We start from the raw sequence: 27916 nt of genomic DNA on the forward strand, positions 1-27916 counted from the left end.
TTAACAGTAAAATATTCCTTGTTAAAGATATGTCCTGCTAATTAAAAAATTAAAAAGATTTCAAATAAAAATTATAATGTGGGCCAGGTGTGGTGGCTCACACCTGTAATCCCAGCACTTTGGGAGGCTGAGGTGGGTGGATCACCTGAGGTCAGGAGTCAAAGACCAGCATGGCCAACATGGTGAAACCCCACCTCACTAAAAATACAAAAATTAGCTGGGCATGGTGGCGGGTGCTTGTAATCCCAGCTACTCAGGAGACTGAGGCAGGAGAATCACTTGAAACCAGAAGGTGGAGATTGCGGTGACCCAAGATGGTGCCACTGCACTCCAGCCTGGGCAAAAGAGCAAAGCTTCCATCTCAAAAAAAAAAAAAAATTATAATGTGAAAATGGAAAGGTCATTCATATAAATGTCTATCCAAGATTTTGCCAGCATCACTGTAGCTGGAAACTAAGAAAAATCACAGATCAAAAAATTTCTTGATTAAAAAAATACAGTTTGAAAGTACAATTTTTTCTTTTTTCATAACAAAGTAATCAAACTTATAACTACTATCTGTATAATAATGTAAAGGAAACAAATGTAGTGTTATATATACTACACCATTAGTATTTACATACATTAATGGAGAAAGTCAAATATGGAAACACCTCTGAACTTAGAAGTCTGCCAGTTATGAGCTCTATGTACATAGACCCTTCTGTGTCTTTCAGGAAGTGGAAGAATTATGTAAATTGTAATCAGTGTGCAAATATTAGATATTTAACTGGAGCAGTCAGTACTACTTCCCCGATCTCTCACTTGCTGAGAGATAATGAATTCTTAATTTCCAGTAAAGCCAGGTTTTGTTCCTTTGAATCGTAATTATTGAGATACAGTGATGTTCAAGGCCCCATGCTAGGATTATGAATAGACAGCTCTTTGCTTCTCTAACTTTATATCCCAAGAGAAAAGCAAATAATTCTTTGCAAATACAATGATGATAGGAATTGTCATAAGCAAGTTACAGATAGGGTACCATGAAGCCTCAGAAATTATAATTATTACTTTCAATTGTAATGACTAGAGAAAGCTTGGCATGCACACTCTGACATGAAGGATAGGTAAGATTGATTTGCAAAAATAAGGCAAGGGATATTCTAAAGGGAATAAAGATCAAAAGGAATGCTAAGGCTCTACTACAGGCACTTTGGGCAAGTCCCTCTAATTACAGTAAATGGTACTGAAGAAATAAAATAAAATTAATTAAAATAAAATTAGAAATAATGTATAAATAGGAAAAAATAGCTAGTAATAAAGTATAAATTAACAAAACCTTATTTGCAATCTAAAAGATTTTAAATGAAGGGTTAATTTTAATTAGCCAAATGCAAAGGTATTCTACAATGAAACTGCATGTTTTTGAAATTAGACAACATAACGTATTACACTAAAATACAATTGGCTAGAACTTATGAGTAAAAAAGTCAGAACTACTGTTGCATCAAATTCCCACAAAATGGCTTCTTGAGGTAAAAAAAATACCCACTGTTGCATAAATGCCTTCCATGTGCTAGGAAGTACACCAAATCCTTTGCATGTGTTACTTTTTCCATTTATTCCTTACAATATATGAAATGTATGCAATCTCCCTTTTAGAAAGAAAAAAGCCTAGGTAGATAGTAGGTAACTTGCTAGTAAGTGCAAAAAGTAGGAATATGGGCCAGTATGACCCATAGCTTGGCCTCTTAACTATGCATTACTGCATCCCAAAGTAGTATGGTTTCCAAGGAGTACAGAAACTTTACAGAACCAAAATAAAAGCATATATTGTTTTTTAAAATCAGATTTTGCCCTTTTGTTTTAAATTCAAAGCTCGGGCAATACAAGCCCTCTTTTTTTAAGCAGCACAAACTTAAGTTTTCACATGAACTCAATTTAACTGCTAGTTAATGAGTGAAACCTCAGCTTTAGTCCAGGTGTTGCCCACACACTCTGCGGTCTCAAAAACTGGAGATGAAAATGCTGTAACATTTACAAACAGGTTGCTCTGAATTTGTTTCCCTACAAATACCTTGTAATTCTGCCTTGCAGCTGGTAGAAGCATTTCTAATGCACATTATGTATGCCACATTCTTTGCCATGTTTTTTGGTACTAGTTGGTCTTGATTTATTGAAGTACAGAGGCAGACAGCCTCCAGCTTATGAGAAGCGCCCTACAAAGGCATGGATGATACCGCACTGTGACTCAACCATTGCCTTATACTTCTAGTTTTGCAAAATTAATATTGTAAAATACAAGCAATGGGCATATGTTCTAGTTCCTAGGGCCTGGGCCTCAGAGCCTCCAGCTTAGCCCAGAGCAGTGGGTAGAGGAAGGAGGTATTCCTGGAGGTTAGAAACACGCCGACGCCCCTTCCCAATACAAAAACTACCACCCCACCAAAGGGTCCCAGACGGTTCAGAAAGGTCAGAAGCTACTACCACCGCTTTCCGTGGCTGTTTCCGCCTCCAATTTCACTTCCGGGGAGGGGACTTCCGGGCCCTCAGCTTCTAAGGGGCGGGAGTTAAAGAGGAGTCGGAAGTGGCACCAGCAGTTCCGGTACGGAAAACTCGCTGCTGCCCCAACCTGGCTTGACAGGCGCGGTCTCTGCAAGTGGCTCTCAGCCCCTTCTCCTTCTTCCTGCCTCACCTTCCAATTCGTTTGCCGCCGCCGTCCCGCAGCTGCTGTTTCCGGAGTTGCCCCTTCCCCATGTTCCGGGGCAGGAGTCCGCAAAGCGAAGATCCGCCCGCCGGTTCCCCATCATGTCCGAACTGACTAAAGAGCTGATGGAGCTGGTGTGGGGCACCAAGAGCAGCCCCGGTCTCTCGGACACCATTTTCTGCCGCTGGACGCAAGGTACCCTGGCGGGGCTCTCTTACTTGCAGCCGCTGCTTCCTTTGCCCTGCGAGAGTCCGCCTGTGACGCCTCTCGCTCCAGTCCCTCGCGTGCCCCGGTCTCTGCCCCAGTCGCCGTGCTGAGCGCCGAAGCTGGACTTTCTAGACACGCCCTGCCTTGCCTTGCCTTGGTGGGGAGAGTTTGAGTAGGAGAATGGTTACAGCTGCCACTAAATACCCGCAGCGCCTTTTCCATCCTCCGGGCTGCCCTTCGGCTGGGGAGGAGGAGAGGGTGGCCCCTTGCTGGGTTGCAGGGCGTGACACGGAAGATGCGCCCCGTGCCCCGGTGTCACTTTCTCAAGGGGGTGCTGTGGCCTTCCGCATCTTTACCCCCTAACAGAGCTCTCTATTGGTGGTGGTTGGTCTATTTTTGGTGAGAAGGAGGGACGTCCACGGGAAAGTCCAAGTGGCTAATTCCAAAAAGCAGTTTTTTGTTTGTATTGTCATGTGGTTAGGCGTGGTACTCTGTGTATAAACACTGTTACTTGCTAAAAAGTGTACTCTTGGCCCAAAGTATCCCCGTTTTTGATATGGTTTCTTATCTGTCACGGTTAAAAAAGGAATATGGATCATAGTACTTCATCGGCCGGTATACTTGTAACCCAGACAGGATTTTTGCTTATATAAAGAGTCTTAGTACAAATAATAATGAAATAAAATAAGCATTTATTGAATTCCTGCACTGTAACAGGCTGGACGCTTTATACTAGTAACTATCCCTAATTCTTAAGTTTCGATAGGCAAACAACTGACACATTCCTAAAGGTGACTTAGGAAAGATGATGATGAGGTTAAAAGCATAACCTTGAGTCAGAAGGATCAATAATTTATGTATGTAAAACACTATTATTATTAAAATAATAATAGTGGGCGGAATTTTGGCATAGTAAATATAAACCCCTATTTCAAAACGTGTATTTTGTAACAAAAATTCAGGATTTACGTAATCTCTCCCTCCCTCCCACATGTTTGTTTTAAGAGCTGGTAAAATTAAAATTATGATGTATTATAAGTTGGGATATTTAGTCCCTCACTATTGCTTTGTAGATGAAAAAAATTAGTTGTAAAGGTAAATGACTGGGCCAAAGTTGCACAAATTGATAGAACTGGGAGTGGATTCCAGGTCTCTCGATTCCTAATATACCTCTGTTTTCATTATCTTCCTTTGAGTTTCCAAACCCTACATGTAATGACCTGGGCTCTTTTTTTCACATTCCATTAAGTCAGTTACCCAATCTTGGGCATCTTAGAGGGAGATTTTATTTTAACACTTCCCGCTTTGACTTACTTATTCTAATAGTAAGCAGCTCTAAAATACTGTGAAAGACTAAGAAAAAATTTACTTCCATTGTAATCAGTTAACATTTATTAAACATTTTACAAAGTAGAATAAGATAATATTCAGCCCTGTTTATATTTATACTGTAATGCAAACAGAAGGAAGATTCAGGGTGGCAGTTCTAGTAATGGTTAAGAGCACAGTCTTTGGAATAGATGTACTTGGGTTCAGGTTCATGCGATTTAGCTTATTTAAGCCTCAGCTTCCTTCTCTGTAAAGTACAGATAATAGATCTTACAGAGTTGTTGTGAGGATTAGAGGCCATGTAAATAATTTAGGCGCTTAGCACACTATCTGACATATAGTGAACACTCAGTATATGGTAGCTGTTTTTATATTGTTTTAAAAAGTGTTTAATTGTAGACTACGCCAAATTCACTCTTTGGCTTTTTCCTGACAATTACAATAAGTTGTTTATTTGATGGATAATCATTATTCTAAGTAGAACTTTATAATGACTTATTAGAATGCTCTGTCACCTTTAATCATGCAGAAATTCTTTAACAGGATTAGTTCCGTCAGTACCATTTCAAAATAAAGGATTTCTTTCTTTCTTTTTTTCGTTTACAGGGTGCAGTTAGTTATATTTTGGATATGTGGCTCTTCAAGGCCTTACACTGATTAAGATTTTAAGGCAACCAATCATATATTTTTGAAGTTATCACCTCTGAATCAGAGGAGTCCTTTTACTAGTTTTGGTATGTTAACTGTTGTATTCATTTGTTTGTTCTTTGAGGCCATTGCTAAATATTGCTGTGACAGTCCTTTGGGATTGTGGGAGCAGGCACAAGACACTGCTTTGCTGCATTACTAATGTGACATCAACTCTGGCTTTATTTCATAGTCTGTGATCGTGTCTTCAATTGACAACTGCAGTCTCATTAGTTTTCTGGAAGCAAGATACAGGTGTAAGATGTTTGGCATGAATATTTATACAATTATGTCGAGATATTTCATCTATGAAATTATATTGATTGATCAAGTTAAATTCTTTTGATATGGTTGTTAAAACAATAAGCTGCAGGAGTGGCACATAGTTGTTTTTAATTGGCTTGACATTTTTGGATAATTCTTTTCTACAAATCCTTGTTCGTTTTAAAAAATGTGGGGTGTTTTTTTTTCTTCTTCTTTTTTTGGGCAGTTTTAATTTTAAAGGCAATAAGCCATGTAATTTAAGGGCTTAAAGTTGGCAGGGTTTTATTTTAACTTGAAAATTTATTCTTCTGTCTGCTTTCCTCCTGCTCAATTGCCTGTAGTACTTTTTAAAGAATAGCATATAATTTTCACTTCCTTAGCTCATTAACACTATTTATTCTCCCCCCTTCCCACAAACTACACCAGTATTCCAAGCTTTTACAGTTGAGAGTCAGTAGGGTGGGAGGGAAGACAAACAGTAAACATAACGTAGCATAAATTACACATGTACAATAAATAGTTTGAAGATGAGGAAATACGGAGTTCTGGGTGGGGTGTCCTGGTCAGGCCTCATTTTAAGATGAGATTTGAGCAAACGCATGGATTCACTCAGCTAGTCCCGCAGAAGTCGCATGGTAGTTATAAAAAACTTCACAGAAAATACACTTGGTCTGTTCAAGGAACAAGAAGGAAGTAAGTGTGGCAGGAGGGGGAATAAAGGAAAAGGAGAGTAATAAAAGATGATATAAGAAATGAAATGGCCCAAATCATATAAAGCTTTCTAGGCCATTAGAAGGACTTTCACTCATCTTATACATGAAATGGGGGTCCTTCAAAAGTTTGAAGCAAAGGAGAGATACCACTTGACAAGTTTTTAAAGGATTGATCTGCCTGCTGTGTTTGAGGATAGACTGTAGTGGATTGGGACAGCAAGATCAGATAAGAGACAACTGCAGCAGTCCAGGGGAGAAAAGATGCTATCTTGGACCAGAGTAGTAGCAGTGGAGATGGTAAGAAGTGGACAGAGTGACCACAACCAAACAGAACCAAAATGAGAATCAGCTAGACCTAACAGAAGTAGTATTTCTTGTATAAATAAAAACATTTTGACTTATTTGGAATTTATTTTCTTTTCAATATTGATTGCTTAGCTCAGTGTTTGGCAAACTTCTTTATAGGGTGAGTGGCCTTTTTATTGCCTCTCAGCTCATTAATGCTATTGCAGCAAAAGCAGCCATGGTTAGTATGGGTGTGGCTGCATTCTAAAACATGAAAGCAGATGAGGGTTGTAGTTTGCTGATGCCTGAGGGAGAGTATAAACTCTTATAAGCCATTTTTCTTTCTTCCAATTATTTTCCTTCTTCCAGCTATTTTATTGTTTCTCCTAAAGGCTAGTCAGAGAGAGATTTATTTTTGCTATTTGTAGCAGTATAGTGGGTGGGGTTTTTTTTTTTTTCTTTTTCCCCAGGGGAAGAGGGGCGTGTAGGTGTAGTTGATTGAAATTAGAGCTTTGGGCTTTCAGTGTAGCACAATTTTTGTTACATAATATGAAAAAAATGATATTTAACAAATGACTTAGGAAAATTGAGGGATCCATTAAAATATAAATATAAAATATATTAGGAGTTAATACAATTGGGTTAATTTAAGGTTTAAAGATGTGTTTGGGTATTTATTTTGATGTGATTTACTATTTTATCAAAGTAATAAAATGACACACCAGCATCGTTAATTTTTCTTCCAAAGTGAAGCTAATACTGTGGATCACATCGTTTCAAAGATTTTTGTTGTTTTTGGAAGTTTTTAACATTTTCTTATATATATTTTTCCTTTATTCAACATACCTAAATTATAATTTGCCTAACAACCAATATTTCTTAATTCGTAATTGGTAAGCATATACGACAAAATTAATTCCTTAGTACTTTGAATATATAATTTGTTTTATTATTCAAATACTTCAGAGTGTCTGTGATAATATCTTATATTTGTATTATATTTTACAGCTTTTGAAAATCTTACCTAATCTTTCCAACAACCCTGAAAGATAGGAAAGAACAAAGGTAGTTATCTTCGTTTTTTTAGATGTGAAGTCCAGTTGAGATATTTGACTCAGCCAGGATGTCAAACTAAGTCTTTCTATAGCCTTGTTTACATGGAAGGCTAGAATTGTAGAAGGTATAGTTGTCAAAATGGTGTGCAAAATGTGTATATGTGTAGTAAGTAATATGAAAACAAGAGATTGAAAAATTACGATGAGGTTTCCTGGCTCAGGTTTACCCTGGTTCTGAGCTATAAAATGTGAAAATGAGAAAGACTTTTCTGTGATCTGTAGTACTGTGTAATGTGATACAAAATTGTCTACATAGGATTAGGTGTTTTAAGATGGATAATTTCAGACCTAATCAGGAAAAACAGCCATTTATGGTAAGTTAAGTCCTTTTAAAACTAGGAAATAATTTGAGTATAAGAACTCTTGACAAGAAAAGTAATGCTATGTCCTGAGAAATTCAAACTTAAGTAAAACCTTATTATAAAAAGAGAAGTCTATTTAGCATAGTCCTGTTTTAGGATAGAATACTTTTCATTTAGCTGACTTTATTTCATTTTGGCTCTACTAGCCTTCGTCCATTATCAGTTAACACACTCAAACGTGTATCTTGGAATTAAACAGAATTTGGCATGAAGCATAACTGCTTAGAATTCACTCCATGGGCTTTTAATATTCAAAATGCAAAAGCAACTCACTGTAATGCAATTCCAACTGAAAGCCCCACCCGTGGATAATTGAGTTACATGATTTAAATTTTTAAGGAAGGCAAGATCCATTACTAATTCACACTTTAATTTCATACACAAAAAGTTTAGCAGATCTTAGTTTCGCCTCTGCACTTGGATACAACACTAGGCATCCTTTCCTTATTCTCAGTAGGAGAAGAGCTGGCCAAATAGTGAAGATTTCATCTCTTGTTCCTAGGTTGGACCTTAAATTTGGTTGTTTTAACATAACCAGAAACCTTAGTTGTCATTTTCTTATTAAATTTGTTACATGCATCTTCTCTATTCCAGTTCTCCATTTGTCCTATTTTTGATCTCCCAGGCTGCTGTGTATTGCTGGAGAAAATTGTGTCCAGCACCAAGAAAAATGTAGTTAAATCTTAGCTGAGCCCTCAGTGCTTCTCTTAGTTCTTTCCTTATGTTTTTCGGAATTAACACTTTCCTCAATTCTGTACCCTTCTCATTCCTCTCACTCTCAATATAACACCTGTTTACTTTTTCATTTTTCCTCATATGTTTAACTTAAAAGACTTCTAAAATTTACTTCTTCTCCTAGGCCAGTGGCTCTCAAGTTTTTGGAACTCAAGTCCCCATTACAGTGTTAAAAATTATTGAGGACTTCAAAAAATTTAAAACTTAGTGAGACTCTTGGCATTGTTTTACGTTTTTGCAAATCTCTTTAATGTTTATCATATTGGAAGACAACTGGATTCCTACATTTGCTTCTCCTGTCTGGCAATATATTATTTTGGTTGAAGTGGATGCAGAAAATCTGGCCTCACATATGCAATTGGAAAAGGCATAAGAAGTATGGTAGTAGCCTTTTCAGATAATTACACATAATCTTCTTTAATACCACACCAAAACTTGACACGTCAGAGTATTGTAGATATCAGTTGCAATATGAAATCTAAAACCAAATCATGTAACTTTTCATCCTCTGTTAAATTGAAATCCATTGGTCTGTCTTGCAGTTTGAATAGATCTCTTACCTCTGCATTAATTTATAACAGTATACATCAGTGATTTGGAAATTATCAGTCTACTGGTTTATGACAATCTTCCAAATGTTAATGTATGTCATTATACCATACCAGAAGTCACGTTTGTTTCTGTTACCAGTGGTCTCATCAGAACAATCTGTAAGCATTGAGAAGCTGTCAGACTCACAGTAGTGGACACAAGTGTTCCAAATTACTGCTTGAACGCTCGAAATTTTATCACTGGGTATTTTCCTTGAAATGTCAAGCTCGCTTATTTTTGAGAAAATGTCAGCCAGATACTCAAGTCTGAATAATTGTAGCTTATTGGTAGTTATACTAGGTAAAAGCAGCACTCCATTAAAAAAAAAAAAAGTAGCTAGTTCAGCTTGCAATTTAAAAAAAATTACACATATACTTTTCCTTGAGATAACTTTTGACCATCATACCCAGTATGTAGCAGAAGTGTTTTATGGGTAGCTTCCATTTTGTTCCACAGAATATATTTTTAAAAAGACATTGTACTCAAGATCAAGATATAATAAAATTAGTAATTTTGACTGCAGCAGTGTGTTCTTAAATTGGCTCTGTAGTTGTGTGAGGGTATGGGGGTGTTTTTTAGGACAGTGACCACTAGGACAGCTTGATGTTACTGTCTTGATGTGTGCTAAGGAACCAGCAATGTAATACACCGTAGCTTTTGTACCATCACTGTGAATGTCAACACAGCGAAAGGGGCAAATCGTGTCTTAGTTTCATCATGTAAATAATTGTAACCTCCAGTGGGCCCCCTGAAAGGTCTCTAGGATTTCCAGGGTTATCTGTGGACCACCTTTAAAAGTCTTTCTCAGCTCTTTTTCAGGACTTGGAGACCTTAAACTGTCTCTTTTCCATATAATCATTCTTTCCCTTTTCTAAGTCACGCCCTTCAGTCTACAAAATTAATAATTCTTTATCCAACTACTCTTCAAGCTATCATTCTTTTTACCCTTCTGCCAAACTTAAATATAGTTGTCTGTTGGTGTCCGAGGGGTAGTGGGTTCAAGGATTCCCCTGCAGATACCAAAATCCATAGACGCTCTGCAGTATTTGCATATAACCTATACACAACTTCCCCTACACTTTAAATCATCTCTAGATTACTTACAATACCTAATACACTGTAAATGCTATGTAAATAGTTGTTACATTGTATTGTTTAGGGAATGATATGAAAAAGAAAGTCTGTACATGTTTAGCACAGACCCAACCATCCTTTTTTTCCCACCCTCAAATATTTTCCATTTGTGTTTGGTTGAATCTGTGGTTGCCAAACCTATGGATATGGACAGCCAACTGTAGTTTGCTTTTACTATTTCTCTTTCTAATCCAAATTACACTTCAACCTTTTAAAATTTGGCTATTCTCCCCAGTGCTGTAAATTTATATTTTTAGTATTCTCAATGACATGATTAATCTAGTATTTTAATTTATATCTTTATTCAGCAGCATTTGTAATAGTTGACTACTCTTTGCTTCTGATTTTTCCTTTCTAGGAGCTCAGTTAATGTGCTTTTCTCTTATCCTTCTAATGTTTATCAGTCTCCTTTGCTGACTCAGCCTCTGCTCACTTTTTAAAGTTCCCAACTTCATTATTTTTGTTCTACAAGTTCTCATTCACTTTAACTGACATGTTTAAGATGATTGAAATTGCTGCCTCTAATCCTAAGTCCTGCCCTGAACTACACACTTACATCTCCGATTTCCAAAAGTTGCCAAATGGTTATCTCACATTTTTGAGGCTGAACTTGGTATTCCTAGAAACAAACACTGCCACTATCTTCCGTGCCAAAACGTCAACAAGCATTAATTGAGCAACAGCCACAGTATGTTGTAAACACACTGTGGGAAAACAGTGACCAGTAACACAGATACAACACCGGTCAGGCAAGGCAGATGATTAACAAGTAAACAAACAATAACTACAGATTATGGTAAGTACTGGTTGTGCTAGGGGATGACAGGAGAGACTACTTAGATAGGTTTGTAAAGAAATATCCCTATGAGGAATTAACACCTAAACTGAGACCTGAAAAATAAGGATTTTTCTATACGGAGAGTAGAGGAAAGAGCATTTTCATGTAGAGAGAACAGTGAGCATTGAGGCTACAGGTAAAGTCTCTGGGATGTTCTGAGGACCTCAGGTCACAGTAGATAATGACTGTAAGTGTAAACAGAGTCAGCTGGATTGATAGATCATACAGTGTCTTCTAGACCACAAAAAGGAGTTTGGATTTTATTTTAATTGCAATGAGAAGCCATTGAAATGTTTTTAAGCAGGCTGTGTCAAAATCTGATTTCCATTTCTAAAATACTCTTCTGGCAACTGTGTGGTGAATAGTTGGCGACTGGACAGGAGGGAGGAAGGAATGGGGAGACATGGTTGCAAACTCTTGACAGTATTTAAGGTCAAAGATGATAGCAATGTGAACTATAAGGTGGACTGGAGATGGGATGGAAATGAACACATTAAAGATACGTTTTGAAGCCTTGAAGCAGGCAGACCTTATCTTAGGGTGAAACCTATAGATAAGTTTGAGTTTTCCAGAGAAATGGTTAGCAGGTGTATCAAGCAGAAGAAACATTTACAAGGGGTAAGAGACGTAGAGAAAATGAAATATCTCAGGACCTGAAAGAAAATGTTCCCAGAGTCTAAAAGGGAGAATGGCAAAGGGTGAAGATGGAGATGCAGGCAGAAGCCAGATAATACAGGACTATGTTAAGGGACTTAGACTCTGTCTATGTCTGGAGTCCTATTCTGGGCTATATTTGGGAATTACATGGTTGTAACCAGTAATGGATGTCTGGGAGTAGATGAGATTACTCAGGAAAAATGCATAGAATGAAAGGAGCATAGATCCTAAAACCAAGACCTGGGTAACATTAGCACTTAAAAGCAGTGATCATGGAGACAGAAGAACTAGAAAAGCAAAACTTGGAACAAAAAGCCAAGGGACAAAAGTTTCACAGGTTTGTGGTCAGCATTTCAGATTGATTCTTTGGAAGGTTAAATAAGATGAGATTTGGGAACTGGCCTGTAATGATGACTGATGAACTTGGGTGAGAATGAGTTTGGTTCACTTACTGGGGGAACCAGCCCCCAGTATTTCAATGTAGGTTCTTTTCTATTTTCTCTAAGTGTTGGCCAGTCTGAGAAATAAAGGGACAGAGTACAAAAGAGAGAAATTTTAAAGCTGGGTGTCGGGGGAGACATCACATGTCAGCGGGTTCCATGATGCCCCCTGAGCCGCAAAACCAGCAAGATTTTATTAGCAGTTTTCAAAGGGGAGTGGGTGTACGAATAGGGTGTGGGTCACAGAAATCACATGCTTCAAGGGCAATAAAATATCACAAGGCAAATGGGGGCAGAGCAAGATCACAGGACCAGGGTGAAATTAGAGTTGCTGATGAAGTTTCATGTCCTACTAGGCACGCATTGTCATTGGTAACATCTTATCAGGAGACAGGATTTGAGAGCAGACAACCAGTCTGACTAAAATTTACTAGGCAGGAATTCCCTAATCCTAATAAGCTGGGGGCGCTACAGGAGACCAGGGCTTATTTCATCTCTTATCTACAACCATATAAGACAGACACTCCCAGAGCGGCCATTTTAGAGACCTCCCCCTGAGAATGCATTCTCTTTCTCAGGGCCGTTCCTTGCTGAGAAAAAGAATTCAGCGATATTTCTCCTATTCGCTTTTGCAAGGAGAGAAATATGACTCTGTTCTGCCCGGCTCCTAGGCAGTCAGACCTAATGATTATCTCCCTTGTTCCCTGAACATTGCAGCCATCCTGTTGCCTTTGGGTGCCCAAATTTCATATTGCTCAAACACACATGCTCTACAAGCAATTTGTGCAGATAACACAATCATCACAGGATCCTGAGGTGACATACATGCTCAACTTACGAAGATGATGGGATTAAGAGATTAAAGACAGGCATAGGAAATTAAAAGAGTATTGATTGGGGAAGTGATAAATGTCCATGAAATCTTCACAATTTATGTTCAGAGATTGCAGTAAAGACAGGCATAAGAAATGATAAAAGTATTGATTTGGGGAACTAATAAATGTCCATGAAATCGTCACGATTTATGTTCTTCTGTCACAGCTTCAGCAGGTCCCTCCATTCGGGGTCCCTGACTTCCCGCAACATTCACTCATGGGTTGAAAACCAGATTAGTCAGGGTTAAGTAAATTGTGAGGTAAGAAAATTGAAACAGGGCATATATAGATGACTAGCTTGACTTTGGGAGGACAAGGGTGATGGAGTGCTGATTGGAGTTTTTGATGGAATCTTAAGGTTTTGTTTTGTTTTAATATGTTAGATAAATGTTTATATGCTTCCTGGAAGAGACTGAAGATAAAGAGAGGAGGTGGGATGGAATGGCACCCTCTCTGGCACCCTCTCCATTGCTCTCATCTGGTGTCTCAAACTAGAAACTTCGGAAACAGCTCTAATTTGTTTTGTACCAAGCCTTTGTCCCACTTAACACATAGTAAATAAATCTTATTTTTACATCAGAAATATTATTTGAATATAGTTTCTCTTCTCCACAGTAATGTTGCTTTCATTACATCAGCATCATCTCTATAGGGATGTTGAAACAACTTCTTCCTGCTTCTCTTCCTTTAAAAAAGGAAAAAGAAAAAAAAAATCCAGTAAGATGATATTACTGTTTTACTGAAAGATCTCTTCTGGTTAAGTCCTGGTTCTTTGGCCCTTTGCAATGTTAGCCACTTGTCATCTTTCCTGCCGCCCATTTGCTGGCACCTCCATCCTACCCCCTTACTACCCTTTAGCTGTGTTAAATTTTCTCTGATTTGTAAGCATTCTATCCTCTCGGAAAACCTTTTTGCTTTAATTAAGGTATTTTCTTTAGCTGAATTCCATTCATTCACCTTTGCCTCTCTGGCAAATTCCTGTTCAAGATGAGCCTGGAAGTTATCTGTTAGAATAGAGCATGGCTTTCTGTATCCACAATACTCTGCATTCTTCTCTTACAACATTAGTTTATTCCTTTATTTTAGTAATTATCTGTTTGTATGTCTGTCTTCACCTGGACTAGTGGCTCCTCCAGACCCAAGACTGTGTCATCCAGGCATATATCCCAGATGATTGGCATAATATCAGATGTTCGTTAGCCTGAACTGGTTTGGCTGAATGTCTGAATAGTAACAATTAATGGAAATGTATAGGTTGTTAGCATTTTGGAATTGGGATTGATTATTTTAATGAGAACACTGAGGCCCAAGCAGGTGAAATGATCTTCACAAGGTTATCTAGATGGTCACTGGGTTCTCCTAACTTCTGACCCAGGGCCCTCTGAAGAACTTCCGCTAGCTGCTATCATTCAGTGCTGGTTGTGTAATATTTAAATTAAGGTAGAGGCAATATAAACACATGTACTGTCTACAATGCCATTTAATTTTTTTTTTTTTTTTTGAGATGAAATTTTGCTCTGTGGCCCAGGCTGGAGTGCAGTGGCGTGATCTCGGCTCAGTGCAAGCTCTGCCTCCTGGGTTCACACCATTCTCCTGCCTCAGCCTCCCGAGTAGCTGGGACTAAGGCACCCGCCACAATGCCTGGCTAACTTTTTTTTGTATTTTTAGTAGAGACGGGGTTTCACCATGTTAGCCAGGATGGTCTCGATCTCCTGACCTCGTGATCCGCCTGCCTACGGCCTCCCAAAGTGCTGGGATTACAGGCGTGAGCCACCGCGCCCAGCCAATGCCATTAAATCATTAGCTTATAGAATGTGACAGAAAGATTGAAATGATAGAATGATACGGTATTTAAAGAGTTCTAAAAATTGTTTGAATTTAGTAGACTATCTAGTCCTCCTTAGATGAAAAGTCAGATTCAGTGTCATTTTACTAAAGTCCATACTCTATCCTCCTAGAGGAGTTCCTGGGTGCAAAATTGTGTGAGTATATGTACTCTTATGTGCATTTGAGAGTGGGGGTGGATAGGTTCTATAGATTTTTTTTCAAAAGGTTCCTTGATCCACACCTCATGACTTGAAGATATTTTGCTGTTGTGATAAGTGATCATTCTCAAAGCAAAGTACATGAAAGATTCTTTTAGCTGCTACTTGAATTATGTTTTTAATCTTTCCTACTTGCTTTCATTTTTAGGGTTTGTGTTTAGTGAATCAGAGGGATCTGCATTAGAACAGTTTGAAGGTGGCCCCTGTGCTGTTATTGCACCTGTTCAGGTAACATAGACTCCTTTACCAACTCCTTAGAGGGACATGTTGAAATGTTTCGTACTTGTCGTTTTCTAATGTCTGTACTCCATATAGTAGTTATGAGACATGATCAATTAACTCTTAACTTTTGCTCATGTAAATTACAGTAAATATCCAAAATAAAAATGAATTCAGAATATCGATGAGTTGTGCAATAGTAGCCTTTTGACTATCTTTATTTTCAAGGAAAAATAATAGGCATTCCCTGACTTTCAGAAAATTAGGAAGTTTCTTGACTTCTTTAACACAGAGATCCTATTAAGTAATAACATGTTATACACTAGATAGGTACAATCACTGTAATCGTACTGTTTTCATTATTTCAGTCTGTAAAAGTTACTTTCCTAAAGCTGAAGATGATTGCATATTTTTTATGGTCTATAACTTTTTCAAATTTGAAAAAAGTTGGCAGCTTATACTATTTTGTGCTATAGCTTTGGCTTTTCTGAATAAAATTCGTAACAACCGATTTCAAACCATTTCAAAAACCAAAAAGGTTTTTTCTTTGCACAAAACATAGGATTTATCGGAATGTCTTTATTTGATTTGGAATCTTGGTGTGTTACATTGTTTGAATTTCAAAGGCTGATTCGCTATAAACTGTTAAATTGTTAAAACCAAGGATTGAATTCTCAGTTTACTGTAACACTGATGATGTCTGTGAATGACCATGTAACTTTAGAACTGTTATAAAATAACTGTTACAAAAATTACAGCTAATTTATTGTTTATGTTTTAACCATCGTGTTTTGAAAATATATATTTAATATGGCATTTATTATTCATTGGGTATTAAGAATGCATTCTGGCTGGGTGTGGTGGCTCACACCTGTAATCCTACCACTTTGGGAGGCCAAGGTGGGTAGATCACGTGGTCAGGAGATGGAGGCCATCCCGGTTAACATGGTGAAACCCTGTCTCTACTAAAAATACAAAAAATTAGCCGGGCGTAGTGGTGGGCACCAGTAGTCCCAGCTACTTGGGAGGCTGAGACAGGAGAATGGCATGAACCCGGGAGGTGGATGTTGCAGTGAGCCGAGATTGCGCCACTGCACTCCAGCCTGGGCAACACAGCGAGACTCCGTCTCAAAAAAAATGCGTTCCTAAACTGTTGGCTAGAAAGTAAATTTGTTTCTCAGAACTTATGCTCTATATAGAGCATAATAATACTTACATTATTAAAAATATATTTCTGTAGAGAAAAAAATTATGGTTGATTCCAAAATACCTTTTATAGATCATTTTTTTTTAAGCTGACTTTTTTTTGCATTAGGAGAATTTTTTAAAAATGAGGAAAAATTTGAATGTCTTGAATCTTGCCTTGGAATTATGGAATGTGAAGAATGAAATTTAACTACAAATTAATAATTATAGCTGTTGTACTGAGTAACTGAAACAACTTTTGGTTGCCAGTAGGAATGTTACCTGAATTTGAAGATTCCTTGTTATGTCCATATGTAAATTAGATTATGTAAATACTGCCCCTCTTGGTCAGTAATAGCAAGGTTTTTGTTGCAAGTGCATGAATATAGTTAAATGGAGGGTATACCACAGGAGTTTCCTGTTTTATAAAATATAGTATATTTCAGTAGTGGTAGTTATTTTTGCAAGTGGGGTGCTATGCAATGATGGTTATATTCAAAATCTTGAACCTACTTTTCTATACCTTTGAGGTAGTCATTAAGAATCACGGCTGTGCATGGTGGCTCATGCCTGTAATCCCAGCACTTTGGGAGGCCGAGGCAGGCGGATCACAAGGTTAGGAGTTTGCGACCAGCCTGGCCAATGTGGTGAAACCCTGTCTCTACTAAAAATACAAAAATTAGCCGGGTGTGGTGGCAGGCGCCTGTAATCCCAGCTACTCAGGAGGCTGATGCAGGATAATCACTTGAAACCAGAAGGCAGAGGTTGCAGTGAGCCGAGATCATGCCACTGCACTCCAGCCTGGGCGAAAGTGAAACTCTGTCTCAAAAAAAAAAAAAAAATCACATAGGCCAGGCACAGTGGCTCACACCTGTAATCCCAGCACTTTGGGAGGCTGAGGGAGGAGGATTGCCTAAGGCCAGGAGTTCAAAACCAGGCTGGACAACATAGTGAGACCCCCTGCTCTAAAAAAAAAAAAAAATTTGAAAAAATTAGCTGGGCATGGTAGTGCACACCTTTAGTCCTAGCTGCTCGGGAGGCTAGAAGGGGAGGGTCTTTGAGCTCAGGAGTTCAGGGCTGCAGTGAGCTATCTATGATCATGCCACTGCCCTCCGACCTGGGCAATAGAGCGAGACCCCGTTTCTAAAAAGGAAAAAAAAAGTCACATAAACTTTGTAAAGAATTTTGTTTGTATTAATATTTCAGTGTAAAAGTCAAAACTAAGTTATTAAGGAGACCAGAAGTGAGCAAGTACATACATTAAAACTTTTTTAGAGTATAAAAATTAGAGCATGATACTGTGTAAGAAGAATAGACAAAATAATGGAACCAAATAGATAATACAATCATAGACCTCATTACCTGTAACAATTTACCATGAATTTATCACACCAGGAATAAAGAAGGAACTAAGATCAATGGTGAAATAAAATAAACTTTCATAAATCCTATCAATATGACTCGTTAGCACTTTGAGGGGAAGATAAGTTTAGGTCATTTTGTACCATATATCAAATGTATTCTTGGAATAATATTTAACCATAAGAAACTTAATGTATCATCAACACTCTAAGAAACACAATGACTTCCAAACTAAGGAATATTTGCGGTAAATATTAGCAATAAAGGGATATTGTCTTTGTTATATAAATAACTTGTAGAAGTTAATTAGAAAAACGCTAAGATTCAGGGGTGAAATGGGCATAGATGTGCAGTCGTAACAGGCGGAATGATGCTTTACAGCCAAATAATCAGGATGCTCACCCTCACTAGGAAGCCAGGAAAGTAAAAATAAAACTGTAACTAGATTCTATTTCTTACTTTTTCTCATCTTTAAAAATAAAATTACAATTGCCAGCGCATGTAAGGTGGGACGATGCTGGCACACTCATATACTGCTATATAGTACAAATTTGTGGGTAGGAATTTTAAATTATAATTGGAACCATGACAGTGCAGATTCTGATGCAATAGTTGTGTTTCTGTGAGTCTTTTCTAAAGAAATATTTAATATGGAAAAAGTTGTATTTAAGAAGGAACTTATATATTAAAGTAGCAAAAAAATTGCAAGCAACCTAATGCACAATAATGTAATTTAAATAAGTAAACTTTGATAAATAGCTTGATAGACAAGTAGTGGTTAAGAATTATCTTATGAATTCTGTAGAAAAACAGAAAATACATTCATATACCCATTATGATTTTTCACTTGTAATAAAATTAAAACTAGGTATTAAAAAAGATGGGAAGGAAGCATGTCAAAATGCTAACAGTAGTTATATTGGCAGTGAAATAATGAATATCCCCATCTCACTTCTAAAATGTTGTGATGTAGTTATACTGTTCCACTTGATGGTTGTTGCCATTTTGGGGAAAATTAGAAGCACTTGGTTACCGTATTTATAGACTTTATGCCTATGTAAATGGAATATTACTTAGTTTTTTGTTGTAATACCTTGAGTTGTTTATTGGTGCCAGGTACTGTGCTATGTGCATTACATAGATTTTCTCATATAATCCTCACTGCAACCTTCTAAAGTTTGTACAATTATTTTTAGTTAGTAATATTGGAGCCAGGATTCAAACCTAAGCTTGCCTGATAAAAAGCAGTCTTCCTAATCTGTACACTAATACTTTCAAACACAGGTGAGGAAAAGTCATCATTGTAACCTGTTTTTCTTGGACCTGCCCTCTAGAGATTCAGATAGAATAGGTGGAGTCCAAGAAACTGCAGTTTAAACAAGTCAGGTGACTGGAATATAGCTGCCATTGAACTACACTTTGAGAAGGAGACACTTCACCATGCAGCTTTTTATCAAATAACCAATGTAACATCGTTGACTCGCTTAAGGGGAAGTTTAGAAATCCATTTGTCTTTTCTTCTGAATCTCGTAGCTTTTTGAGCTAAACTTGAGCTCCTGATAGTAAAGTGACGACTCTAATAGTGTTATTCTTGTGTCACAGATGAAGACTAAGGGAACGGAACCACTTTTACATTGAGATTTCTTTTACCTGAAGGAATCTAAATGAAATGTAGACTTGTTCCTGTTCTACAGGGCTTTCACTTTGTGAATAGAGCAGTAAGTTGGTGTGCTTTTCAGTTATTCTCTTAGGTGAGTTAGTTCTTCTACTTGTCAGAAAACATGTATTGTGGAAGAAGAATAATTTGATTAATCTAGAATCAAGTTCAGAGCAGTATACTCTGAATAAATAACTCTGCACATTTCCTCTCAAATGTGAGGGGAACCCATTTGACATCTTTACAGAACTAGTCAAAAGATTAGAAAGGGAGTGCACATTATTTTTTCCCACTTTAAAATTGAAGAATGATATGATGTATGGTTATAATGCATTTCACTAATTATTGCTTTAATTGTGTAAAGGCATTTCTTTTGAAGAAGCTCCTGTTTTCTTCTGAGAAGTCTTCTTGGCGGGATTGTTCAGGTATGATAGCTGTCTTTTAAAACTTTCGATTCCTCCTCTGTTTTAAGAGATGATTTATGCAGCATTCATTGGCAATAGTTTAATTAAAATTATCTGAGAAAGTTAAGTATCAGTGGGAATTTTTTTTCCTGAGGTTTCCTTTTAAAATGTTTTAGAAAGTTTCATGAACAGTGCATATTTCCATATTTCCAAATTTGGTTTTCTAACCAGGGGTTATAAGACATGATGGTATAACTAAGGGAAAAACCTTTGGCCTCTTGCTGAAACATGGTGCATTTCCTAGAACTGTTAGGTGGCAGCATACAATAAAGAATAGTCTCTTTTTTTTTTGGTCTTATTCAGCTGTGGGCAAGACCTCAGAATTATCATTATATTACTGCATGTTTTAGTATAATGCCTTACACAGTGCAAATACTGCAAATAATTTTGGATGAAATTGAGTTAAGAGATCACTTCCATAAGTTTTAAATTAATAGGTGAAATACAAAACAAATTTTAGTAGAGAAGGAACTATTTGAGATACTGTTTTTGAAATGAACTTTCAATAAAATTTACACTATTTCTTACACAGAACTATATTCACTTTGATAAAACACTTGTAAAGCGTTGTCGTAAGTGTCATAAATGCTGTGGTGATTATAAAGTGAACAGCATAGTTCCTGCAGTTAAAGAACTGTTAATCCATTAGGAGAGACAGAAACCTTGTATCATAAAATTTTTGAAAGTTTCAGAAAGTAATACTACTACTTGAGAGTAATACTGCTTGAAAAGAGAGTGTGGCTAAAGTTCACAAAGAGAGATGGCCTGAGCATTTGCACTATTTTCTATAAAATTCTAATGCTCAAATCTGTATTCTAACCACTGGCTTCTGCTGGTATAATGGATTGTGGTAACATATGTGCTGACGGTATCTCATCTCATTATTCTTATCCCTTTGGGACGGGGTGATCAAAGACGTTAGACTAGTTCAGATGTGAGGGAAAAAAAATAGAGGTTTCAACAGGCCTTTACATTGTGCTCAGTTCTTCAGTAAAGGAAACCTCATGGCTTAAATGCTGCAGTTGCTAGAGGTTTAAGAAAGTGATGATCAGTGTCAGATTATGATCTTTCATAATGTGTAATTCTGCATTTTTCAGGATTCTTTTTCTACTTGATGGTTTTATTTGGATGGCTTTATTTAAAGTGGTGATATTTTAATCCACAAACACATTGTTTTTCTAAAACATAATTTAAAATCTATTTAGAGATTTTTCCCCATTTTTAAAATGCTTGATTTTCATCATTAACCCATTCTTACTATTGTTATTCGTGACAGAATTTTTTTTTTCCAGAGGAAACCATTATAACTTATGCTTTGGTTATTTTTAGAGGAAGAGCAGAAGGAACTCCTTTGTCATACCTTGTGTGATATTTTAGAAAGTGCTTGTTGTGACCACTCTGGATCATACTGCTTGGTTTCATGGTTAAGAGGAAAGACAACTGAGGAAACTGCTAGTATTTCTGGGAGTCCTGCAGAGTCTAGTTGCCAAGTGGAACATTCTTGTAAGATATATTTTTATTTCCTGAAGTTTTTTTCTTGTTCCTTTGTTTTAATGAATCTATTGAATATTTTGAAGAAAAAATTACTTTAAATTTTCGTAACATGTATTCTTTTCTAGCTTAAACTTAATTACTGAGCCTTAATATTTTTTATTTCCATTTCATTTATTTTAACTACTAGAAGATACTACATTTTTGCAAAAAAAAAATGCATCTCTTAAAATAAACTTTTAAAAATGTTCTGGTTAACTTCTGCTTGATAATAATCTCTTTTGAGCTTTAGAACTCTTACTTAGAAATAATGATATGCGTCAGTTTCAGATGCCTTAATGTTTTGCTTTGGTATTGCCAAAACAGATTTTTTTTGACATCAGAAGGTTTCATAAATTTATCTTTACTTGCTTCCCAGAGCAAAGATGGGGACATTTCTCTTCATTGCAAGCTGTTTCTTTTCCTTCTGAATTATTTGGATATTTTTATACATATAGATTATTTTAAGGCAATATTAATTACGCCTCAAGTTTTTCATACCTTGATTGAAGTTAAATAGTAGAATAATAGCTGTTTAAGTTAGATAATAGCTATTGTCATTATTCATAAAAATTATATATTCTGTGGTTTTTAACTTTTGAAAATTCTTATGTAATTGACTGGAAAGCTGCCATTGTGAAATGGAGACAACTAGTGGTACGGAAGCTAGTTAAGAGTTGCTTTTCTGATTTGCTTTTCAGGAATAATCTTGCTAGTTGATGGTTTTTGATAATTGGTAGTCCCAAGTGCTTATGTTAAATAAGTGACTTATTCTACCCACAGAGCATCACATTAACTATCATCTCTGTAGAAAGTTTTTATAAAGAGATTACGTACCTGAAAGTACATTTCAATTGTATGGGATACACATTTTGCTTTCCATATAGTATTATCTATAAGGTGCTGTTGCCTCCCTGGACTAAAATATCTCTGTGTTGTCAGTATCTTTTTTCTCCTACCTCTACAGTTAAAATGCCTTAAGCCTGGCAAATTCTAATAGTAGTACATTTGCAAGGAATAATTTTGAACATTTAAACAGCTGAATGATGCTTCCTTTTGAAGCCTTTGAAACATGGCCTTTCAAAAAGAACTTAACATATTTTAGAGTTTATAATGACATTTGAAGACAACAAGTGGAAAACAGTCGCAAGGATGGTAGTCCAAAGTGTCATTAAGATTGGTTTTAACATATTCTCCAAGTTTTACTGTGTGGATGTTAGCACACTTAATAGTTTCATTTAGGATATGAAAATTTTGAAAGAGGAATTGTTGATCTTTTGAAAGGGTATTTTAAAGATTATGTGCTTAAAGCCAGTCTGTATATTGATGTGTGAGAAAACAGCAAGATCTTTTTATATAACATTTTCCATTAGTATCTTAATAGTATACTGAGTGCATACTGTGAAATATGCTCTGCAGTTCTGTAGTGATAGGTCACATTGCTGTAGGTTAAAGGGCCTTATAATGCATTCCCTTTGGTACTTCAGTAACTAATTTAGATGGGCATATTATATTGAATTACCCTCCAGAAAACATTTTAGTAATTTTTCCAGTTTACTTTGTATCTCAGTTTAAAAGTTGCCGTGAAGTAAACCATATTTTAAATTTTTTTAATAATGTATACATTTGAAATACTTTATTAACTGAAAATTTGAGAATTTACCTTAGTGACAAATGAACTGTATTTATATTACAATTTTTATTCCATGTAACAATCTATTTTACCTGTTCTTTCCTTTATTCCCAGCTATGTTCTTTTTCTTGTGTTTTATATTTTTTCACCATCCCTGCCTGCTAAGCTTTTTATTTTGCTTGCCTCTTTTCTCTAAATTATTATCTTTATGTCTACTCTTGCAGTATACCCAGTAAAACTGTTTAGATAATCTAACATTGCAGAACAAGTAGTATAATTTGGAAAAGATTAGGTAGAATTTTCTTTTTCTGAAAGTTTTAATGTAAAGCGTTTTCCCCTCTTGTTAATATTACTTTCTCTACAAACATTAATTTCATTGGCTTATGTGGTGTGTATAGTTTTGGCTTATTGGTAATGCACAGTCGTTTGCAGTAGTGAATACTCAGGTTCAATTTCAGTTTGTTTCCCACATAAACCAAGAAATAACTTAATCCATTTAGACTGCTAAAGATTTTAAAATGAAATGTGAAACACTTACAGCTAGGCTTTGGAAAGCTAGCATAATGTGACATTTTAAATTGTAAATAAAAATTTGAAATTTTGACTTCATAATGAATCGATTTTCTTAACTCACCAGTGAGAATTTATATTTGATAGTAGTAAGATTTGCTTTATAAAATATATGTGAAGTTATTCATTGTGATAAATAACTCCCTGGAGCCAAGACTATCTGGGCTCAAGTCTCATCTCTGCTGTTTAATCCTATGTGCCCTTGAGAGGATTTTTCTGTGTACCTCAGGTTCCTCTTCTGTAAAATGGAGCTAAGAGGGTTTATATGAGGATTAAATGAGGTAAGACATGTAGGGCATTTAGAAAAGGGCCTGGCACTTAGTAAAGTGCTCAATAAACATTACCTCTGATTAAAATGCTTTCTTCGATTTCCTTTGATTAATAAACATAATCTAAATAAGTTACTGAAAACTTTTTAACAGTTATACAAATAAATGAGGAAACAAACTTAAAGCTGTCATTGAACCTGCGTAGTTTGAAAGTGTTATGCCTTTTTATACATGTTTGTTTAATAATTAAGCCTTAAACCTAAAGATTTTATATTATAAAAAGGAAGGTTAGCTCTGACGATATTACTTGGATTTATATAATCTGAAAGATTATTTAAAAGTGCAGGACACATTATGATATGTGAGGCACTGATTATCAGTAATTTTTCATACTTTATAAACTGCCCTAGCATAGCTGAATTGAAATGTTATTTAATCACCCTTGTACATTCTCAGTATTATATCCATTTTAGTTATATTCATGATAACAAAGATGTTGAAATATAAATTAATGTTATAATAAAGTTGAAAATAAACTGAGAATTTTAAGGGAGTAAGGAAATAGGGAAAGTTTTGATTGCTTGAAAGTATTTACAGCCTGCTGTGTGTATCTTGTGTCATTTATTTGCCATGTGTAGTGCTGAAAAGTGTCTTTTATGTATAGCTGCCTTGGCTGTCGAAGAGCTTGGCTTTGAGCGATTTCATGCATTAATTCAGTAAGTAACATTGGAACATTTAAAATACTTACTTTGTGGACACATTGCCACTTTAAGTCTTTTCATACTGTGGAAAGGTTCTTAGTTTTACATAGAAATGCGCTACTTAAACATAAATTTTAAATCCATTGCTTCAGGATTAATTTGCCATTAAATTAAAATAGTTTGTAAATGTATAAACTATGCTAAGTCCTTAATTAACTATCCAAATACGCTTTTTAAAAACAATAAACAGCTTTTTCATCATTAAAATGAAAAAAATCATTTTAGCTTAATGTGTCTGTGTCCTAAACAAATATAAAGATTTCTAGTAGGATAAATATTAGAATTATTACTTATTTGCCAGTATCTGTTTTCTATACCTTTTATTAAGAATGCCGATATTTTTGTTTCGTTAGAGCATTTAAACTTTTTATTACAAAGTAAAAGGTAAAGATGGCTGTTGATAGAATTATGGGTGGCATTTGGTTTAAAATGTAACATTAATTTCTTTTAAAAGAAGCCGCAAATGTGTAAGTTATCTTTGGCATTCACATATTTGTTAAGTGACTTATAGGATTTAAAAAGTGAAGTTTTCTTTGTGTTTACCCCCTCTTACAAGAAGGCCACTCTATTCTTTAAATAACCGTATATTATTGAAGAATTTACTGATGCCAGACAGTTCACCTAAGAGATGAAGAGGTTCCCTGCCAAGTAGGTGTTCTTTCTTAATGATACATATCATATATAGTGATAGTTGTCAGAAATAGCTTTTGGTTTTAGTGGCTAAATTTGTATTTGAAAAATTTAGAAACGTCCCAAAAGTTTCCTGTTTGTATGTATATGTTTTAATGTATAAGAAAATTTAAAAATTTTCCCTTTTATGAATGTAGTTAATCTCATCATGATACCAATACTTAATTCTTTTTTTCCCCCAGAAAAAGATCGTTCAGAAGTTTACCAGAATTAAAAGATGCTGTCTTGGACCAGTATTCAATGTGGGGAAATAAATTTGGAGTATTGCTTTTTCTGTATTCTGTATTACTGACAAAGGTGTGTTCAAGAAGATGATTTTTCTGCCTTTGATTAATGTTGTTTAGTGCTGTTTTTCCTGCTGTGATGAGTAATTTTATTCCTGATGGTGTTTTTAAACTCTTAGAATAAAAATCTTTTACCCTGAAAATGAGTTAATTTCTGTTTCCTCAGCACTCACTTGTTGCTTAAGCAGTTTCACGTCTGCTCTTTTGAACTACAGAGATTATCAGTAATGTTCTAGTTGTGAAATGCTGTCAGTTCTTCCAAATTGTGTTTCCTTTGATCCTTCCGTGTAGCACTTGACCCGTTAACCCCTTCTGGAAGCTGTTTTTGACCTTGATTCCATTTCTTGATTTTTTTTTTTTGAAAAATCACTGTGTGAGTTTTCTTTCTGTAATGTCTCACCATTCTTATTTTGTTTTGTTTTCTTTGATAGCTTCGTTTCCTTCTTTACCTGTTACCTCCTGCTCTTTTCTCTCCTCCTCTAAATTTTTATAGTCCAGAAATTTTCTTCCCTGGATCCAGTATGCCTTTTATGGATATTTCATTTGCTCAGGTTACCTTTATATAGCTATTTAATAGTTCCAATATGTCCCCTTCTAGTCCTACTCTTTTTCCCCAAATACCAATCTCATAGCTCTAGTAACGTGTTAGCCTCAGTTGACTACGCTATTAGATCTATCATGTCTGAAATTAAACTTCTTTTATTTGACAAATATTTTTTGAGCATTGATTGACTCTATGCTAGGGACTATGTCTGTATTAATAATATGGGATGCATTTTTAATGGTATCTATTTAGCATTGTAAAAAAAATTGGCACATTAATAATTCCATTATGGCAGTGTGTTTTGGCGTTTGGTCTTCTGTCTGAACCTATTAGATGGAATCAAGGGCATACTGTTTCTAGTAGGGACCATCTGACAGAGATAGGACCTTGATGCATGAGGGCAAGTTTTCTATATGGAAAAGCTGGAGGAAATTTTTTCCAGCAGTGGGCACTGCAAGTATAAAAGTGTAAAGGATTGAGGGTATAATGCAGGTTTGGGGAGATCTAAGTAGTTGAGCCTTACTGTAGCATAAGACACCAGAGAGGCAATTGTGGAAGATGAGACTGGGCACGTATGTAAGAAAAGACTTAGAATATGAAGGCCTTTCTGTGTACACTGTACAAAGAGGAGGTTTCATCTGCTCAGAATTGGAACACAGTAAAAAGTTTGAACAAGGGAGTGACAAGATCTTTTTGTTGATAAAAGATCTTAAATTGGGATAGGAGTTGTGATGGATGGAGTTGGTGTTTGTAATATAAGACTAGAGTCAGGAAAACTAGAAAATTGGGTACTGAAATAAGAGAAGCCTAAAGTAGGACAGGTCATGGAATGGAAAAGAAAGGGAGTATATTTAGAAATGTAAATAAATACCTATTTGGATTATTAAATATAAATAAATAAGAGAACCCAAAGTGCTTAGTTGTGTAGATGTTGGGAGTAGTAGTGATGGTGGTATCTAAGATGACTGGTTTCTTATAAGCTCTTCTTGACTGTTCAGTAATTCTCCAACTTTCTTATGCTCAAAACGTTTGATACCTCCTCTGTTTCTTCTTCTTTACAGCCAATAAATTATCATGCAAGTTGTCATTCCTTGACCTGGTCTTTAAAATGATATCCCCTTCCTCAGTAGTGATAGTGTCACTTGCTGATAGTATTCATCTTGACTTTATCATAGCCTGATTTGTATTGTTTACGAGGATGGCACATGTAAGAGCTCATGCTTCTTTGTTTCCCCCTGTGGGATTTAGTCATTCATTAAAAATCTTGGTTGTTAATTAATCATCTATTTAATTCTTAGAAATGACCTCTAATATGATAGAAACAATGGCTAAAGTTAAGTGAATAGAACAATGAATGGCAGTTTATCTTTGTCCTTCTGGAATTGATGAGGTTACAATAAGTAGGTTTTCTTGTACTTATCCAGTGTCTAGAACTTTTGGGAGTTGAGTGCCCTTCTGACGGTTTAAAAAGTATCAAGAAATTGGTTTTTAAGAAAAGAAGGCACTTCCTGCCCTCCTAATTTGCATTTTGTCAGTATACATTTGAATGACCCATATTGGTGAGAAAATACAATCAGAAGTAGACCTTCCATTTTATGTACCAGTTAAATAATTAAAATGCAAATTATTTAATGTTCTATCTCTATCAATATTCATGTGTGTGTGTATTTACTGCAATCAGTTTGTATATGATCTAAAAAAAATCAGTTGCCTTAACAGGCTCATATTCATTTAACTTTTAAATAATTCATTTAACTATTAAATAATTTCTCCTTTCTCCTATTA

The 27916-nt window shown here is 35.9% G+C and overlaps 1 protein-coding gene across 4 annotated transcripts in view; it reads left to right on the forward strand.

The window, feature by feature from the left end:
• The first annotated feature begins 2551 nt into the window (after nucleotides 1–2551).
• Nucleotides 2552–27916, forward strand: part of MINDY3 (MINDY lysine 48 deubiquitinase 3) — an 83553-nt gene continuing 58188 nt past the window's right edge. For 3 of the 4 annotated variants that reach the window (XM_003257679.4, XM_030819251.1, XM_030819250.1), the window contains exons 1-6: nucleotides 2558–2881; nucleotides 15112–15191; nucleotides 19751–19811; nucleotides 21180–21353; nucleotides 24517–24568; nucleotides 25486–25600. In XM_003257679.4, the coding sequence (XP_003257727.1) occupies nucleotides 2788–2881; nucleotides 15112–15191; nucleotides 19751–19811; nucleotides 21180–21353; nucleotides 24517–24568; nucleotides 25486–25600 (576 nt within the window). In that variant the 5' untranslated portion in view covers nucleotides 2558–2787. Of the gene's footprint in view, nucleotides 2882–15111; nucleotides 15192–19750; nucleotides 19812–21179; nucleotides 21354–24516; nucleotides 24569–25485; nucleotides 25601–27916 lie in introns of all 4 variants that reach the window. The other variant, XM_030819252.1, reaches the window with a different exon arrangement.

The sequence above is a fragment of the Nomascus leucogenys genome, chromosome 9, assembly GCF_006542625.1.
Source record: "Nomascus leucogenys isolate Asia chromosome 9, Asia_NLE_v1, whole genome shotgun sequence".
Classification (NCBI taxonomy): domain Eukaryota; kingdom Metazoa; phylum Chordata; class Mammalia; order Primates; family Hylobatidae; genus Nomascus; species Nomascus leucogenys.